This window comes from Erinaceus europaeus, chromosome 14, assembly GCF_950295315.1.
Source record: "Erinaceus europaeus chromosome 14, mEriEur2.1, whole genome shotgun sequence".
In the NCBI taxonomy this organism is placed as follows: Eukaryota; Metazoa; Chordata; class Mammalia; order Eulipotyphla; family Erinaceidae; genus Erinaceus; species Erinaceus europaeus.
The window spans coordinates 53137227-53154938 of NC_080175.1; the positions used below are offsets into that span (position 1 = coordinate 53137227).

The 17712-nt window shown below is 36.3% G+C and overlaps 1 protein-coding gene across 1 annotated transcript in view; it reads right to left on the minus strand.

The window, feature by feature from the left end:
• The window catches only part of BCHE (butyrylcholinesterase), a 78013-nt gene that overhangs the window by 9888 nt on the left and 50413 nt on the right, over positions 1-17712 (minus strand). Inside the window, 1 exon segment of the mRNA XM_007523643.3 lies at positions 6471-6637. Coding sequence (XP_007523705.2) covers positions 6471-6637 — 167 coding nt within the window.

Sequence of the window (17712 nt, forward strand, 5' to 3'; positions counted from 1 at the left end):
CCACACTTAAAAAATTAATTTTCTAGCTATGAATTGGCTTAGTGATTGCAATTTTACAGTATTTCTGGGGAAGACAAATGAAATTGTGTTTTTCATTATAAAATCAAAGCTCTGTGTGTCTATTAGGAGCCCCAATGATGAATTTACTGCCCTTGTTACAATAATTTATTTCTGGCTTTGCTTTCTATTGACTTCATGTATATTGAGATCAATACCAGTAGTCCATAAACATATGGATACTTTTCTTAAGTTGTGATCTTTCCTCTGCCTACATTTTGCTCTCATTTGGAAAAAAAGATAATGTATTCCTTACAGATAATAATAATAATAATGATAATAATAATAAATTTAAGATTGCTAATTAAAAAAAAAAAGAGTGGTTTCTCACCAGAGTTATTTAGTCAAGTCTGAGGAGCTAGAAGAGAGCATGGGAGATGTGTCAATTCAAATGTAATGGTGCTCAGCACCTTAAGTTAAATTATGCCATAATTCACACTATTGTTTTGAAAATACCTTCTTCCCCCATTACTGGATTTATTTCATATTGCAGAAATGTGTGATTCTCATGTGGCCCGGGAGGTGGCGCAGTGGCTAAGGCACTAGACTCTCTCAAGCATGAGGTCCTGAGTTCGATCCTGGCAGCACATGTACCAGAGTGATGGCTGGTTCTTTCTCTCCTCCTATCCTTCTCATGAATAAATAAATAAATTCTTAAAAAAAAAAGAAATGTGTGATTCTCTATGCAATATTTCCTGAAAGGCCTGTAGTGAATAACAAAATAAACACAACTACAAAGGCAGACTAGATTGTGTGAAGAATACCGGTACTTCTAAAGTGAAACAAACAAGGAGATTCTGGCGGTAGGGCAGCGGGATAAGCGCACGTGGTGCAAAGCGCAATGTCCAGCTTAAGATGCTGGTTCAAGCCCCCAGCTCTCCACATTCAGGGGAGTCGCTTCACAGGCAGTGAAATAGGTCTGCAGGTGTCTATCTTTCTCTCCCCCTCACTGTGTTCCCCTCCTCTCTCCATTTCTCTCTGTCCTATCCAACAACAATGACATCAATAACAACAACAATAATAACTACAACAACAATAACGACAAGGGCAACAAAAGGGAAAATAAATAAATACAAAAAAATAAAGTGAAACAAACTGATTAGTTTGTTTGATTATCAGATTACACAAAAATTTATGTCTTAAAATTGCTTTGCTATAATTAATGAGTGGGAAGTCCATACAATCAATAAAATAACTGATTATTATTATTTCCCCTCCAAACTGCTTTTCTGAGTTTCTGAGTTTTGGTTGTCCTGCAAACTGATTAGAAAAATGATAAATCCAAGTAGTATCTCAGGCCATCATTTATATGGTCTTCAGAGCTGGAGACACCAGTGTGTCACAACTTATTAAATGCCAAAGGAACAACCACCTTATAATATATAATATAATATAATATAATATAATATAATATAATATAATATAATATAATATAATATAATATAATATAATATAATATAATAATAAGTATATTATTGTTTTTATTCAGCTGACTTGAAGAATTAATTCTTTATTTCCCTTTAAGTACATTTACACTTTCATCTTCAGTGAGATTTACTGATTCCCCATTGGTATTAAGCTGGAAATTTCTACAGTTAATTTCCAAATGATCATAAGATGTTGTGAGGTCAGAGTGTGAAAAGCTCCAGTTTCTAACAGGATAAACACTGCAGTTTCTTGCAAGTTCATACATTGCCAACACAGTTATGTGCTGGAGTATACTCTGAAAACTGCTGGAGTGCTGTCTTTAAACAAGATTTGAGAATCATTTTGTTTATTGCTCAAATGATAGAACTTTCATCTTAAGTGAGGTAAATATTTTTCCTTTTATGAAATCCAGTCAGAGGTTATTATTATTATTAATTATTATTATTGACTTTTAAATATTTTTATTTGCTTATTATTGCATAGAGACAGAGAGAAACTGAGAGGGGAGAGAGAGGCAGTGAGAGAGAGAGACACCTGCAGCCCTGCTTCATCTCGTGTGAAGCTTCCCCTGCAGGTGGGTTATTATTATTATTATATATTTTTAAAATTTTTTAAAATATTTATTATATTTATTTATTCCCTTTTTGTTGCCCTTGTTGTTTTATTGTTGTAGTTATTATTGTTGTTGTCATTGTTGGATAGGATAGAGAGAAATGGAGAGAGGAGGGGAAGACAAAGAGGAGGAGAGAAAGATAGACACCTGCAGACCTGCTTCACTGCCTGTGAAGCGACTCCCCTGCAGGTGGGGAGCCGGGGTTCGAACCGGGATCCTTACGCGGGTCCTTGTGCTTTGCGCCACCTGCACTTAACCCGCTGTGCTACAGCCCGACTCCCCTATTATTATTTTTTAATCTTCCTTTCCCTGTAGAGTTTTCTGTATAAAATATTCAGCTCAGGCCACCTTATAAAACCCATTTTTAAATAAAAAAATTATTTATTGGATAGAGACAGCCAGAAATTGGAGAGAAGGGGTGATAGAGAGGGAATGAAAAAAAGAGACACCTGCAGCCCTACTTAACCACTTGTGAAGCTTCCCCCGTACAGGAAAGGACCTGGGGCCAGTACCTGGGTCCTTTGCATTGGAACATGTATATTCAACCAGGTGTGCCACCACCCAGCCCCCATTTTTCAAAATTTTAAATACTGAAATGGTTAGAATTTGAAAAGATCAGTTCTAGTGAGAAGATATAATAATCTTTTTCATTGTCTCACATTATTAGAAACTCTAAAAGCAAGTGTTTTAAATTTGTCTTGGAGGATGTCAACATAGTTCATTTGAATAATGAGATGCTTTGTCATTATGAGACTCAGGTGTGTGTGCCTGGCCTCACTGAACTGATGGAAACTTTGGTACTGTGGCCTTTTCCTCCATCTCTTTCTGTTGTCTCTGTGTTAAAAAATGGATTTGCTTATATATAGAATTTAATTACTGAGTGCATTTGCGCATATTAAAGTGAAAGCATGCTGCTAAAAATAAATATGAACAATAGTGCTAAAGCGAAAACACTATGCTGTCAAGGTCTCAGGGATTATCTTAGAGAATGGAATGATCCAGAACAAGGCTTAGTATTTCCAAAGAACTCAGGGTTGTTTAAAACTAGAAATTTATTCATCATTGCATATAAAGGAGCAGCCACAATCACCAATTTAGGAGTTTGCTTATTCAGCTTGATTTATAGCCATGAGCTATTTAGAGATACAGATTTAGAAAGACATCTTCAAAAACTACTCATACTCAAATTTTACCAGCAAATAAGTAGCAATAAATGCATGTGCTTGAGCCAGCAATGTTCAGTCTGGCTTATAATAAACTAGTCATTTAAAATCCCTCCATAAACCTTTCGTCCACCCCACTCCACCTCCATGTTCCTTCCATTATGACTGTGTCTTTAAACATATTTTAAGTACAGATACAAATGTGTTAGTGTGCGCTGTGTGAAATGGTGCCTCTCCTGGTCTCTTGGAAGACTAAATGGGTTACCTCATTGTTCTTCACACCCAGAGGACACAAGGGCAGCAGTGTAATTCTGCCAAGGGAGGCAGAACCCATCTCTGGATATATATTATGTCACAGAACATTTGGTGATACACAGAGCGCTGGTATACCAGAAGCCTCTCCCAAACAGATGGAGTACATAATTGCAATTTTGGTGAGTAATGCCTGACAATCGAAAGGCCTATTAAGCGATCAAATTCAGTTCTGCTTTGCTCATGTAATCACCTAACCTCTCTAAACAAGGCAGTAGGTTTGGGCTGGCAAAAGAGCTCATCTGAGAAAATGCCGGTTTTGTTATGATGTACATTTTAGTCAGCCATGTACCACACTGGAGTAAGCTGTAGTCTCTCTTCATCTCTGTCTCTGTCTCTGTGTGTGTGTGTGTGTGTGTGTGTTATTATAAAAAATTCAGTCTGAAATAGTGAATCCTGGTTAATAAAAAAAACTTGCTATACTGTGATCCTTATATATAGCCTTCAGACTCAACTGTTATAATGAATGCTTTGGTGAAGTCTAAAGGAACTGACATCACACACATCAGATTGAATCACTTTTATATTTAACTTAGATAGAAAATAAACTTGACTCAGGACTATTTAAGTGTGCCCATCCACACACACACACACACACACACACACACACACACACACACACACACCCCACAGACTTTAGTGGCTACGTGGATTTCAAACAGCTGGACACTATAAAATTAGGAGAGAAATCAAATATGTGTATCATTTTTTTTCTCATGAGAGATGTGATCATTCACATTAATTACTTACTTACTAATAATTTTGCAATATGGTAACATGGACTACTTTCCTTATATTTCCTTATAAACATTCAAGCAGTCTTTTCTAAAAGATGAGTTAGCTAATATACTGTCTATTCATTATGTAATATATATATACGTATGTATATAAAAGTATGTGTATGTATAAGTATATATCAATATATTTATATCTCTCTATATCTAATAATAGATATAAATATAGATATTTCCATGGTTAGATGGTGGCAGACCCAGTAGAGCCCACATGTTACAGTGTACAAGGACCTGGGTTCAAGTCCCTAGCTCCCACCTTCAGGGGAAGATTCACTAATGGTGGAGCAGTTCTGCAGATGTTTCTCATTCTTTCTCTCCCTCTATATATTCTTCCATCTTTAATTCAGCTGTCTCTGTTTAATGAATAAATAAATTAATAAAATATATTTTAAATTATTTGATAATTTCCTCTTAGAAATCAAGGCTTCTGTTATTTATAAATACGTGTGCTTGTAGTTCTTGACTATAATTGATATCTAGTTCTATCCCTTTTATAGTTTTCTTGTTATATTTTGGATAGGGACAGAGAAAGCAAGAGGGAATGAAGAGATGTGGAGAGAGAAAGAGAGACACCTATAACACTGCTACACTGCTCACAAAGCTCCCCCCCAGCACCTGCATTTGGGTACTGGAGACTTGAACCTAAGTCTTGCTTTTCTTGCTTGCTTAGTTTCATGTGCACTCAGCTGGGTACACCAATGCCCAGCTCTCCTAGTTCTTATCTTATTGATTCAATATAATACATTTATATTATTTATTCATTAATTTATCTATTAATTATTTTCACAAAGATTTCTTGACTATGAATGGACACCCATTTTTATTCCACTACAAAACTTCTATGGTCGTCCAACCATACTTTCTATTTCAGTCCACTTCCTCCCTTCCTTCCTTCCTTCCTTCCTTCCTTCCTTCCTTCCTTCCTTCCTTCCCTCCTTCCTTCCTTTCTTCCTTCCATTCTTACTTCTTCGTTTCACTTTCTCTCTCATTTTTTAGATGAATTCATAGACAGAGAGAGTGGCAGAGACCATAGCACAAAATCTTCCTTCAGGTGATGGGAGTCAGTTTTGAACCTGGTTCCTGCACATGATAAAAATGTCCACTATCCAAGTGAACTATTTCACCAGCCCACCTTTCAGTTCCTCTATTAAACTACTAAGATGCTGCTCATATAAAAAGTCCTAAAACATATGTTGTGAGGGCCACTATTACTCTATATTGTCTTTGGACTCTCTTCTATATTAAACTTAGTAGTTGCAGATGTAGTACAGTTGTACCATATCCTTGAACAAACAACACTATAGTCAGCAGTTATTCTGCAAACTGAGGACATAACCTCAGTACCCAAAATATGTTTAACCAGCAAAAGATTAAGTATGACAAGGACTGTGTCACAGACCCCCTTGACAAAGACTGTGGTCACAGACCTCCCTGACAAATTGATTTGAACTTTTTATATATATATATTTATTTTATTTATTTATTCCCTTTTGTTGCCCTTGTTGTTTTGTTGTTGTAGTTATTATTGTTGTCGTTGTTGGATAGGACAGAGAGAAATGGAGAGAGGAGGGGAAGACAGAGAGGAGGAGAGAAAGATAGACACCTGCAGACCTGCTTCACCGCCTGTGAAGCGACTCCCCTGCAGGTGGGGAGCCGGGGTTCGAACCAGCATCCTTATGCGGGTCCTTGTGCTTTGCGCCCCCTGCGCTTAACCCGCTGCGCTACAGCCCGACTCCCTGATTTGAACTTTAAGTGAACTCTGTAACAGACCAAAACTTCCCCACCTTCCTAATGTGTATAAAAAGAACCTGTTTGCATTATTTCAGGGCTCACATGCCACTATTGGGAAGTGCATGTAGCCCAGGCTTAAGCTCCTTTCAATAAAGGCTCTTTGTTTCTTACATCATCCCAGTCTCTTGGTGCTTCCATAGATTTGCTAACCTAACAATGTAAACTTGGAAGAAAGTTGTTGGAGAATGCCTTCATTGGTGTCACATAACTGTATGGTCACTGTTAAATATATGTGTACCATTGCTGTGTCTACCTTCTCTTTTTATATAGCTCAGGGTTGACTGATTAACCAAATATAAAAAAATCACACACCTGTCACTTCCAGTATTTTGGGGAAAAAGAACTTCCAAAATCGGCACTGTTGAGCACGGAGTTTAGCATATACTTTTGGTGACTCTGTAGACAATGTTAAGTATTTTTGTTCAGTGCTTGTGAAGACAGGCCATCTCATACTGTTGTTTTGGTTCCCATCTGGGTTCCTTAAAAAAAAAAAAGCAAGATAGAAATAGTATACCTATACTTCAATAACAGTTCTACTAAAATAGGAACATTTTTAAATATTATTAAAAAGAACTTAAAAATCAGAAAAAAACCCCACAAATTTGCTTTAATTAAATTGAACATAAATGAATAAGGGTTGAGTAAATTGTTGAAATTAAAAATTTCAGGAATTTTACATGCATCACTGCTTGTTATGCAGGCAAAAACATTTTCCTTTTATTGATGCTCATATCTTCTTCAGACTTAAGGTCAAGGGGAACAGTTTCCTTTTGTTTTATCTTCTTTCTTCTACAAGCAATCACTTCACAAAGAACATTGATATTAGCTGTGTAGGTTCTCTTATGCCTATTTTGGTTTAATTGTTCTTATCATCGCTGCCTTGGTTTGGGATGACTTACATGTATTTTTTATAATTTAATAGCTACATGACTCTAGGAAGCTATTTTTAGTATCAATGTGAAGTTGATTCTATGTTCATGAGAGTTTATTCATTGATAAATAATTCTCCACATCTGCCCAGTATGTCAAGATACACATGAGTAAACATGGTGTGAGCACATCTACATTTATCTCATGTAGTTACTTCACAAGTCTACCAGTAGGAATTAGGGACACTTCCTCTGTATTTTTCTCCTCCTCCTCCTCCTCCTCCTCCTCCTCCTCCTCCTCCTCCTCCTTCTTCTTCTTCTTCTTTTAATGGGTAGCTTATCTTCAATATTTTAAAAATATGTTTATTTATTAGAGACAGATAGTAATTGAGAGGTGGGAGATAATGAGAAAAGAGAGACAGAGTGACACCTGCAGCCCTACTTCACCACTCCTGAAGCATTTCCTCTGCAGGTGGCAATGAGTGTCTTGAACTAGGGTTCTTGTGCACTGTAGTATATGCACTTATCCATGTGGGCCACTGCCTGATCTCTTCCTCTGAGATTTTCTGATCTCACTTTCTTACTTTTGTTCAAGCTGTTACTGGAGCTTGGAATTCCTTCATTCCCTAACATCAAGGTTCTATGTCAATTCACAAGCTGCATATTTTTGTGCTATTATTTTCATTTTCTTGTGATTTAAAGACCAATAACATTTGACTATGGTTTAGAAAGTATAATATTTGCTCATTTAGAACCTTGTGGTATTCACTGATATCTTGTCCATAGAGACAAGCACAACAAATAGTTTGGAAGTAACTCCAAGGTGCTATTGTCAATTCTACAAATATCCTTGAATACATTCTTATGTTCTGCTACTATTATGTCAAACATTACTCTATGTTCTATAAATACAGACTTATATGGAAACATAGTTCAGTGAAGATATTTTTGGACAAAATCAATGAACCAACAATATATGGTGGTTTAAAGAGAACAAAAAAGACTCACTAATCTTAGAAGAGTGAATAAGTGCTAAATCTCAAAATGACATGTACCTTTGAAGACATGAGGTACTAATTGGAAAAGGGAATATACAAATGAGAGAGAACTGGAAAGAACAGTTGAAATAACTAAAGAAAGTAAGCAGAATTAATGTAGGCATCAATAATGAATTTTGGGGCTGGTGTCCGCACACCCGGTTGAGTACACATGTTACAATGTAGAAAGACCCAAGTCTGAGCCCCTAGTCCTCACCTGCAGGAGGAAAGCTTCGTGAGTAGTGAAGTAGTGCTGCAGGTGTCCCTCTGTCTATTTATATCCCCTTCCCCTCTTGACTTCTGACTGTCTCTATCCAATAAATAAATAAATATAAATTTAAAAATTAAAAAATAAATTGAAAAAATAATGAATGTTGAACTTAGCTCAAGAAAATAATGATAACATTTTCATTCTGGCCTTCTAGAGTAGGAGATATCCTATATAGAGTTATAATTCAGGGGCCAGGCAGTGGCACACCAGATTATGCACATATAGTCAGAAGCACAAGGACCTGCTTAAGGATCTCCACCTGCAGTGGGGCCACTTCACAATCGATGAATCAGGTCTGCTGGTGTCTCTCCACCTCTCTATCTCCCCCTTCCCTCTCAATTTCTCTCTGTCCAATCCAATATATATATTTTTAAATGGCTGCCAGGAGCAGTGGTTTTGTAGTGCTAGCACCAAGCCCCAGCGATAAGATTGGAGGTATAATCATCATCATCATCATCATCATAAGCACCAAAGTTATAAGTTCAAGGCACTGGGGTTACTGCATTAATATATGACAGCCTAAGAAAATAATTGAGACTTTAACTTAACATTTCTTTTCTAGAGAAAGTATTTTTTTCTAAATGGCTAATTGTAAGCTTAGCATTTCAGAAATAACAAGGTAGTAGTAGTAGTATGATATCTGTAATAGTCAATAAACCTATAATCATCATCGGTACTTTAGTATAAATGAAAAACTAACAAATAAACAGGAGTTGAGTATTGGTGCACCTAGTAGTGCGCACACATTAACATGTGTATGAACCCAGGATCTAACTCTGTTCCCCACCTGCTGAGGTAAGCTTCTTGAATGGTAGAGCAGTACTGCAGGTGTCTTTGTTTCTTGTCTTCTTATTTGTCTTTATCACCAGTAAAAAGAAAGGCGGGGGGGGGGAAGGTGCATAAGTAATTCACTCCCCTCTCTGACATGACAGTCATTTTCCTTCAGCCAAATTATGTAAGAAAAGCTACTGTTGAACTCTTCTAAAAGTTCACATACAGAGTTCTTCATCATTCGCATAGGGCTTATGGATAAATAATGGATAGAAAATGGGGGACACTCACAGCATATACAAAATGTTTTTTCATCCTGTGAACCCAGTGGGCAGAAAAGCAAGCATTCATCTAGCATGGTTATCTAGAGGGAAAATTTTCCCTCAAGTGTTTGTGTTGAACCAGCTACATTCATATTTTCTCATTAGAAGCAGACCTATTCAAACATGAATTCAGAAACTTTAGACATTGTTTCCTGATGGACTAGTTGGCTTTATGTAGGCACTGGGTGATTCAAGACACAGTATTAATAACCAGAGCTACTCAAGCTAAACCAACATTGTAGCAGGACTGAAACTTCCAGCTTCAGGGTATTATTTGAAAGAGGTCATGAAGAAACTGTCTTCAGATCACAGATGGCACACTTGTCTAGGTGAATTATAAAGCCTTTTTTCTTTTCTTTTAACACTTTAGAAACTAACAATACAGCTGCTGCAGGCTGTATATTAAACTGAAAGAATCATGAGTCTGATTCGGTACAGCAATTCTCATGCAACTAAATGGCCCACTTTCCTTCTAATTTCACTCTAATTAACTTATGGCACCATTTTAACTGCATATTCATTTCTGACTCCTGAAATGGTTACTTATACAGAGCTGACTTGTAGTTGAGTTCAAGAGTAAAACACTAATGGCACTGCCAGTGCACATTTAACAAACTTTCTCCAATGAGATAACTCATGGCATTCTGAATTGCCATTCAGAGATAATAACATTCTTCTGCCTATAGATGCAGAAATGGTTTTCAAAAACATTGCTGAACTAGCTACTGAAGTCATGTTACTCTCCAATTTAAAGAAATCTCCACAAACACTTAACAACTTGTGTAGCAATATTATGATCTTCCTATCTGGGACAATTTAAAAGCTTGAAAATGCCTGAGGCTCCAGAGTCCCAGGTTCAATCCCCTGCACTGCCATCAGCCAGAGCTGAGCACTGCTTTGGTAAACAAACAACTTGTGAAAACTCACATATCTCTCACATATACAATTTTTAATTGAAAGGTGGGTTCATTTTATTATATTATATTTATTAATGTATTTAATTTGGATAGACACAGAGAGAAGTTGAAAAGGAAATGGGTGACAGAGAGGAACAGGGAGACATACTCCCACAACACTGTTTTATTGCTCATGAAGTTACCCCAGTAGGTGGGAAACAAGGGCAATGTGGTTTCAATCTACAAAATATAAGATCAACTTAAGTATCACAATTTCACTGTTCCTCTTTTCATAAAATAATTATTTCAAAGTGTTAAAACCTAAAAGTTTCCTTACAGTACAGGACTCTCTGTTATTTTTACACAAACATTCTTCTTTGCTTTAGATATTGAAAAGTTGACTAAAGATCAACTATTGTTGTTGTTACCACAATACTACTAAACTCTGGCCTATGTTGGTATCCTGCATGGAAGTCTTTTGCATAATCATTATGCTATCATTGCTGTTCTTTTCTTATAATGTAAGTTTGAAAAAAAAATCCAATGTTGGGGATATCTCTGGAGCTCAGTGTCTTCATGACTCTACTGTTCCTTGTGACTATTTATTTATTTATTTAAGATGAACAATGAAAGATAGAGAGGGAGAGAGAGACTAGAAAAGAAGAAACCATAGAACTGCTCCTCCAGTTAAAAAGACTATCTTCAACTAACATAAAATAATTATAAGAAAAATGTTAATAGAAGATAAATTTGAAGATAATTTCTTTTTTAATTTTATTTATAAAATGGAAATATTGACAAGACTATAGGATAAGAGGGGTATATTTCCACACAATTCCCATTCCCAGAACTCCATATCTAATCCCGTCCCTTGATAGCTTCCCTATTCTTTATCCCTCTGGGGGTATGGACCAGGATCATTGTGTGGTACAGAAGGTTGAAGGTCTGGCTTCTGTAATTGCTTCCCCACTGAACATGGGCACTGGCTGTTCGATCCATACACCCAGCCTGTATCTCTCTTTCCATAGTGGGGCATGGATCTGAGGGGGCAGGACTCCAGGACACATGATAGGATTGTCTGCCCAGGGAAGGCAGGCTGGCATCATGATATCATCTAGAACCTGATAGCTTAAAAAGCGTTAAGATATAAAGCAGAACGAATTGTTGACTAATCATGAACCTAAAGGCTGGAATATTGCAGATCAAGATTTGGTGCTCTGATTTGGAAAAAGCTCATAGTTCTATTTTAGGTATATTCCAAGGGGTCCATGACTTTACTTTTTTTTTTTTTTGCCTGAGTCTGACAACTCATATGCTGGTGGGCCCAGGTTATTGTCTGGGGAGATGGTGTCATAATTAGAAAAAGCACTAGAAAGCTGGATCAGGCAAGAGAGTAGCTCCCAAATATGGATAAGGTATATAAATATTGTTAACTGTAAACCCTGTCTATTTGATCTGGGGCCTGTATTCAGCTCAGCCTATGTAACCTCTACATCCCTGTAGGTCTGAATTCACATTCTGTGCTCACTGACAGGAACATACCAGGCTGCACTAATTTCAGGACCCATCTTCTTCAGGTAGTAGTTAGAGTATTTTGTCCAACATCCCTTTGGAGAATGGAACATTCCCTAGCATTGTTGATCCATATTGAGGGCAAGGTCCTATAAAGGCCCATAAAAGAGTCCATTATTTTGTTCCTGATGTGAAGATAATTTTTTAAATGCAAGAATATTCTTGGGCATTCCTTGGGGTTGCATGCTTAGATAAAAGTTTTTTTTTTTTAATTCAGTAGCAGAAGGACTATAAGAAAATATGAACTTAAATAGCACATTAATGAATTAATTCAACAAATATTTATTAAATTTGTACTTTAATAGGCTTAGTTTATTATAGAAGATTAAACGAAGAGAAAGGACAGAGATTCCATTTGCAGTTCTCATTTTATGAGGAAGACTTAGTCAGTCACAATGGTAAACAAGAAAAACATCACCCTGTTGTTAGACAGTAATAATTGCTAATGACAATAGAAGATAGGGCATGATAGGAAGTAGTATCTGTAAATGTAGGTGGTGAGCATTACACTTGATTGACCTTTGTCCACAAATTGAGTTTGTGATTCAATTGCAAACAGTACATATGTACCCTCATTTAGAGGCTAATCTTTATTTTGTTAAGAGAATCAAAAATACAAATGGATCACTAGCTAGTCTGTGTAGTGCCTGCCCACTTCAGAAGCACTACAATATAACTTGATTTATAAATGCTGATGCCAGGCTCATATTTAAAATATCCCTTATTGCAATAAGCTATATATAAAGTATATATGATCCAGTAACCCGCTCAGAGTATATAAGTATATAAGTATATAAGTTACATAATAACTGTTCCTCCTTCATTTCATAATTTCTTGACTGTGCTTCAGACAAATTTTCCTTGATAACTCAATTAAAATAGTTCTGGAGCTTGGGGTGGGGGTGGAGTGTGAAGGTATAATAAAATGGTAATAGAAGAGGAATTTCATGCCTGAGGCTTAGCTCAAGTTCAGTTCTCAGCACCACTGTAAACCAGAGCTGAGCAGTGCTCAGGGAAGAACAAAACAAAACAAAACAAAACAACAACAACACCTCTCTAGAGCAGCAAGATAGCTCAACTGTATAGTGTGTCTGCTTTGTCACGAATGCAAAGCAGGTTTAAACTTGGCCTCTACTGCACCAGGAGAAGCTTTAATGCTGTCATTTCTTTTCCTCTCTCCTTCTGTTTCTGTTTCTGCTTCTTTCTTTTTGTTTTTAAATGCCTGCTTGCAGTGGTAAATCCCAGTAAAGATAACAAAAGTAGTCTGTCTTTATATTATTATTTATATAGATACAGATACAGGTATAGATATATACATATATAGGTATATTTCTTTAACTTCTCCTTTTCCATCTTTTCTAGCTAGAGCTTCATGCTATGGTCTGCGTATGTCCCCTAAAATCTCTAACCAAGCAATGTTATGACTCAGGGATAGGGCTTAAATTAGAAAGGCAGATCCCTATGGAGTGGGATTAATGTGGTATAGAAGAGGTTCCAGATGGATCACTTCTCCCTTCTACCATAGATGGACACAGAGAGAAATCCCAGGTTAAGAGTTCGGAAATTATTTCAAAGTCATGTTCCTGTGCTAATTTTAGACTGCCAGAACCCAGAACTGTAAACAGTATAATTCTGCTGTTTAGAACTTCTTTTGTTATTGTATTTTGCTAGGGGGAACTAAACATTTTAAAGGAGGAGATAAGCTCCAAGCAAACTCTTGTTTGCCCATCCAGTTTACAGCCTGATACTGGGCCTGAATCACAGAATTTAAGCAAAAACTGTGTATAGAATAAGAAACCTGACAATTGATGTTTTTTCTCAATTTCACTGAACTACAGTTAATGCTCATATTGAAAAATTACCACCTGAAAGCAGTAGAGACAGTTCTCTAGGTAACTTCTTTGACTTGCCATGGCTTTGAGACAGTTTTGAGATACCAGAGAAAGCTCTGGTTCATCACCTGCCTAACCCCCCAACACCCCCTCCCCCAGCCCTTTGAAGAAGCGATCCAGAACAGTGAAATCTAGCACTACAAAGAAGAAAACTGTATGCCATGGAGTATCACTTCTTTAATTTCAGAATAATCTTTATTCTGAGCAAAGCTGTGTGGAATTTTGTTTTAAATACTCCCCATGGTAATAAAACTATGGTAACAAAACACTATGGGACAATGTGAACTTATGTCTTATATGGAATTATTTTGACCATGATAGGATAACCTTTGTGTGAATATAGACTATATCAATAAAACAGGAAATAACAGGTGCTGGCCAGGTTGTAAAGAAAAAGATTCCCTGCTATACTGCTGGTGAGAATGCAAATGCTGGCACAGCCCCTTTGGAAGAATATATAGAGAGTCTTTAAACAAATAAAAATAGAATTATCTTATGATCCAGCAATACTACACTTAGGCATTTATCCAAAGGGCATGCAGACATAGGGGCATAGGCACCCCTATGTTATAGTTACATTATTCACAATAGCCAAACATTAGAAGCAGCCTAAATGACCATTGACAGATTTAAAGAAATTATGATATATATATATATATTCCAAGGGATAGTACTCTGTAATCAAAAAGTCAGTATTTTGGCCTTTGGGACAAAATGGATGGAAATGGAGATAATTATGCTTAGTGAATAAGTAAAGAGATGAAAGCCAACTACCATATAATTTCACTCATATGTAGAATCAAAAGAAATGGCACACATGAACTTGCAAAACAAAATAACACACACACACACACACACGCACATACACAATAGAAACATACAAATGTCTAATAGAAACATACAATGTCTAAGACATTGTAGGAACTGAGGTACTTATCTTTTAGAAGAATCAGGGTGGAGCACAGAAATTTGGTGGTATATGCTTTGTGGAACTATGGCCTATAATCTTACAAGTCAGTATTAATAAAAAATAGGAAAAAAAGAATAAAATATAATTGATAGCATAGCATGTGACCTGTGCATAAGGATTTACATTTAAAAAGCAGAAATGAAACTTGAAAATTTAGCACCCTTTGGACAAAAGGGGAATCAGCTGATAAAACTGAAAAAAAAACATATATATGTATCAGTAATAGGATTAGTAAATGGTATTTGAATGAAACATTTCACAATCTGCTTTTATTATCTGTACCTTATATATATATAGATGACAAACAAATCAGCTTTGATAATTAAGGCTATGATGACAAATGTGCATTCATGATATAGTCTGTTAAAAAAAATATGACCATAGGTAAAACCATAGGTAAAAACAGTTATTAGATAGCAAAAGATGGATCATATTTGGCTTCTATTCCCTAATGAGTTGTGCACACAGAAAACTCCTTGGGATATTTCATTCATAAGAATGAATAAATTTCATTTCATTAAGTGTGTGTGTGTGTGTGTGTGTGTGTGTGTGTAGAAAGGGTCTTATATATGTACAATTATACTTTCCCAGGGATGCCTATTCTACTTACATAGAATACCTCTGCTCACAAATGGGATTAATACACTGTATTTTATGTTTCATTTGAAATGATGCCTTACTTAATCTCTGGATGTTCAGTAGATATAAATCTGGGTAGAGAGGATGTGCTCATTACAGATTTGTTAAAATGATAGTGACCTTGAGAACACTACATTTATTTTGGGTTCCTTTAGCACTCACTATAAGCAAGTTCTATAAATATTATTTTTTTCAAAGACTGAAAAAAAAGAAGAAGACATCAAACCAACATAGAATAATGTGTTAGTTGATGCCCAGTTAAGGTTTTCTGTAGCTTGTTTACAAGTCCAAACCCAAATCTTTTCCAGGATTCCTTTATGTTTTTCTCTCATCTAGAGTTAATGTAGTTTGTTAAGAAGAAATTTTAAGACAGTTTGTTTTCTCAATGTAATCATAATGGAGTGTGTCATAAAGTTTTGTGTAAAGATATGCTTATATATTTAAAAATATATTGTGTTTACTTATTTTCTAGGTAAAGACAGGGAGAAATTGAGAAAGGAGGAAGAGATAGAGAGAGCACGAGTCAGAGAGAGAGACCTGTAGCCCTGCTTCACTGCTTGTGAGGCTTCCCTCTTTCAGGTGTGGACAAGGGGCTTGAACCTCTGTCCTTGTGCATGATAATATGTGCACTCAACCAGGTGCATCACCACTTGGTCTTTTCTGTGATATATATATTATTTAGATATAATATTTAGAATATATTAAATGTGGGGCCCAGGAAGTTGTACACTCTGTAGAGGTCATGTGTGCAAGGACCTGGGTTCAAGCCTCTGGTCCCCACCTGCAGGGGGAAAGCTTTGCCTGTGGTAAAGCATGGTTGCAGCTGTCTCTCTATCTCTGCCCAGAGTACTATACTCTACTATGGATCTTTCTCCCTCTCTATCTCCCTCTTGCTTGTCGATTTCTATCTCTATTCAATAAGGATGTTCATATATATTGTTAAAGCTGGTAAGTTTTAGGTGATGTTGAAAGATTTTTTTTTTTTTTTTGTGACTAACTCACATGTCACTAAAATAATAAGAGTAAGGTAAATGAACTGATTTTCAGTAAACACTCTCATTGAAGAAATAGATTATGTTGTGTATCTTCAGTTGTTCATCAGCTGAAAAGGCGAATGGTTGCCAGACAGAAGATCCCCTGGATCATTGTTACACTGTTGGTAAGATTAATGAATGAAACTTCCATGATCTGAATATTATGCCTTTTCTTTCCTTTGCATTCATTGGACAGAAATACTTGCTTAATTAGTTGGAGAGTTAAAGAGGAACACCAGACAATGTTTAGCTTTCCCCAGACCTCCAGAAAATAAACAGGGTTGAATGCTAGATAGACTTAGACTAACAGAAACCTGCCTCCCATCCTCTCTTCTTTTCTTCTGTTTTTTTCCTTCCCTCCTTTTCCTTTCTTTATCTCTTTACACCTCTGTTTTCTTCTTTTACATTACCTTAGAAAATACTTCCAAATAGTTTGCCTGATTTTTTTTTTCCAGAGAGGGAAAGGTAGGATAGAGTGTGAGGGAGAGGGAAGAAAGAGGGAGAAGGAGAATAGAGAGAGTGGGAGGGTGAGGATAGAAGGAGATGGAGAGGGACAATACATCAGTGAAGCTTCCTTCAGTGTGGTGGGGGCCGGGCTAGAGTCTGGGTTGTCCACATGGCAAAGTGGCACACTATCCAAATGAGCTATTTTATTAACCTTAGTTTGTCATATTTCTAAGTATGAAATTCATTATACTTGTCCTTTTGTTTTGTTTTGCTTTGTTTTGTGACCATAGAGCAACTATTCTCATTTGGAAGCAGGCATAGAAATCCCAGAGGAGCTGTAGCCAAGTGGTATAGAATATTTAAGTTCACTTATACACATGGCTCTCAGTCTTTATTTTAATACTGGCAAAAGCTTAAAATGAATTATGGAGAGGAATCACAAACTTGAAAGAAATCAGTTTGTCTTTTAAGTCTCGAATTATCTTTGTTTTCCTTTTGTTCATGTCAGTTTGTGCTAGTCGGAATCTGTGCTATAAAGCTGCTGGCAGCAAGTCCACAATTTCAGGAACAAGCGACCAAAATGCCAAGAAATGAAAGTCCTGGAAACTTAGTTTGGAGGAACATGTGCACATCTTAAAATAGCTTGTTGTTTAAGGGAACACTTGAAAATTAGAAGGGACTTGGGAAATCAATGCTCTAAGAAAAGTATGCAAACCAAACTATTGATTATTATATTTTTCTTTATTTTTTTCTTATTTGAGTGTATCAAATAAGACTTCCTGAATTAAAAGTGATCTTTTTCTTTTTTTATACCTTATTTATTTTAACTCGAT